This window comes from Eucyclogobius newberryi, unplaced genomic scaffold (genome assembly GCF_026437365.1).
Source record: "Eucyclogobius newberryi isolate DKJ021-1_F unplaced genomic scaffold, fEucNew1.0.hap1 SCAF_541, whole genome shotgun sequence".
NCBI classification, from domain to species: Eukaryota; Metazoa; Chordata; class Actinopteri; order Gobiiformes; family Gobiidae; genus Eucyclogobius; species Eucyclogobius newberryi.
In genome coordinates this window covers 13,171-15,000 of record NW_027316214.1, presented here as the reverse complement: position 1 = coordinate 15,000, position 1,830 = coordinate 13,171, and the positions used below count along the sequence as shown (strand labels likewise).

At 64.9% G+C, this 1,830-nt stretch overlaps 1 protein-coding gene across 2 annotated transcripts in view; it reads left to right on the top strand.

The window, feature by feature from the left end:
• The window catches only part of LOC140383569 (interferon-stimulated gene 20 kDa protein-like), a 3,493-nt gene extending 2,405 nt beyond the window's left edge, over positions 1-1,088 (top strand). For both annotated transcript variants that reach the window (XM_072466004.1, XM_072466003.1), the window contains exons 4-5: positions 1-169; positions 818-1,088. The exon at positions 1-169 is cut by the window's left edge and continues 32 nt beyond it. In XM_072466004.1, coding sequence (XP_072322105.1) covers positions 1-169; positions 818-1,003 — 355 coding nt within the window. In that variant the 3' untranslated portion in view covers positions 1,004-1,088. The remainder of the gene's footprint in view (positions 170-817) is intronic.
• The last annotated feature ends 742 nt before the right edge of the window (positions 1,089-1,830 follow it).

Sequence of the window (1,830 nt, the reverse complement as noted above, 5' to 3'; positions counted from 1 at the left end):
TGGACACTCGGTCCAGTTCGACCTGAAGTCTTTGGACCTGGTTCATCCTGGTCACATGATCAGAGACACCAGCTGCACCCGCCTCCTCACACGATTGGCCGGTTTCCCCAGAGAGCTCCGCCCTTCTCTGAAGGCTCTGACCAATCAGCTTCTGCACCGACAGATCCAGGTGAGACTCAAACTCTAAGAATGTGACGCAAAAGAAAACACCCCCCTGTCCTCTCCCCCCTGTCCTGTCCCCCCTGTCCTCTCCCCCCTGTCCTCTCCCCCCTGTCCTCTCCCCCCTGTCCTCTCCCCCCTGTCCTCTCCCCCCTGTCCTGTCCCCCCTGTCCTCTCCCCCCTGTCCTGTCCCCCCTGTCCCGTCCCCCCTGTCCTCTCCCCCCTGTCCTCTCCCCCCTGTCCTCTCCCCCCTGTCCTCTCCCCCCTGTCCTGTCCCCCCTGTCCTCTCCCCCCTGTCCTGTCCCCCCTGTCCCGTCCCCCCTGTCCTCTCCCCCCTGTCCCGTCCCCCCTGTCCCGTCCCCCCTGTCCTCTCCCCCCTGTCCCGTCCCCCCTGTCCTCTCCCCCCTGTCCTGTCCCCCCTGTCCTCTCCCCCCTGTCCCGTCCTGTTCTGTCCGTCCTGTCCTCTCTTCTCCCCCCTGTCCTGTCCCCCCTATCTTCTCTTCTCCTGACCTGTCCTCTCTCCTGACCTGTCCTCTCTCCTGACCTGTCCTCTCTCCTGACCTGTCCTCTCTTGTCATGTCCTGTCAGTCCTGTCCCCCCTATCCTCTCTTCTCCTGACCTGTCCCCTCACCTGTCCTCTCCGTTGTGGTTGTCTCAGGTCAGTAGGAGCGGTCACTGTCCTGTGGAAGACGCCGTTGCTGCTCTGGACTTGTACAAACTGGTGGAGGGCGAGTGGGAGAGAGAGGTGGAGCTGTCTCTGAGCGACGAGCGAGACCCCGCCCCCCCAAGCTACGCATCATCACAGCATTACATGAACGACCAATACTGGCCCGCCCACCTGTGAGGGAGCCCCGCCCACAGACTGTGATGGAGCCCCGCCCACAGACTGTGATGGAGCCCCGCCCACAGACTGTGATGGAGCCCCGCCCACAGACTGTGATGGAGCCCCGCCCACAGACTGTGATGGAGCCCCGCCCACAGACTGTGATGGAGCCCCGCCCACAGACTGTGATGGAGCCCCGCCCACAGACTGTGATGGAGCCCCGCCCACAGACTGTGATGGAGCCCCGCCCACAGACTGTGATGGAGCCCCGCCCACAGACTGTGATGGAGCCCCGCCCACAGACTGTGATGGAGCCCCGCCCACAGACTGTGATGGAGCCCCGCCCACAGACTGTGATGGAGCCCCGCCCACAGACTGTGATGGAGCCCCGCCCACAGACTGTGATGGAGCCCCGCCCACAGACTGTGATGGAGCCCCGCCCACAGACTGTGATGGAGCCCCGCCCACAGACTGTGATGGAGCCCCGCCCACAGACTGTGATGGAGCCCCGCCCACAGACTGTGATGGAGCCCCGCCCACAGACTGTGATGGAGCCCCGCCCACAGACTGTGATGGAGCCCCGCCCACAGACTGTGATGGAGCCCCGCCCACAGACTGTGATGGAGCCCCGCCCACAGACTGTGATGGAGCCCCGCCCACAGACTGTGATGGAGCCCCGCCCACAGACTGTGATGGAGCCCCGCCCACAGACTGTGATGGAGCCCCGCCCACAGACTGTGATGGAGCCCCGCCCACAGACTGTGATGGAGCCCCGCCCACAGACTGTGATGGAGCCCCGCCCACAGACTGTGATGGAGCCCCGCCCACAGACTGTGATGGAGCCCCGC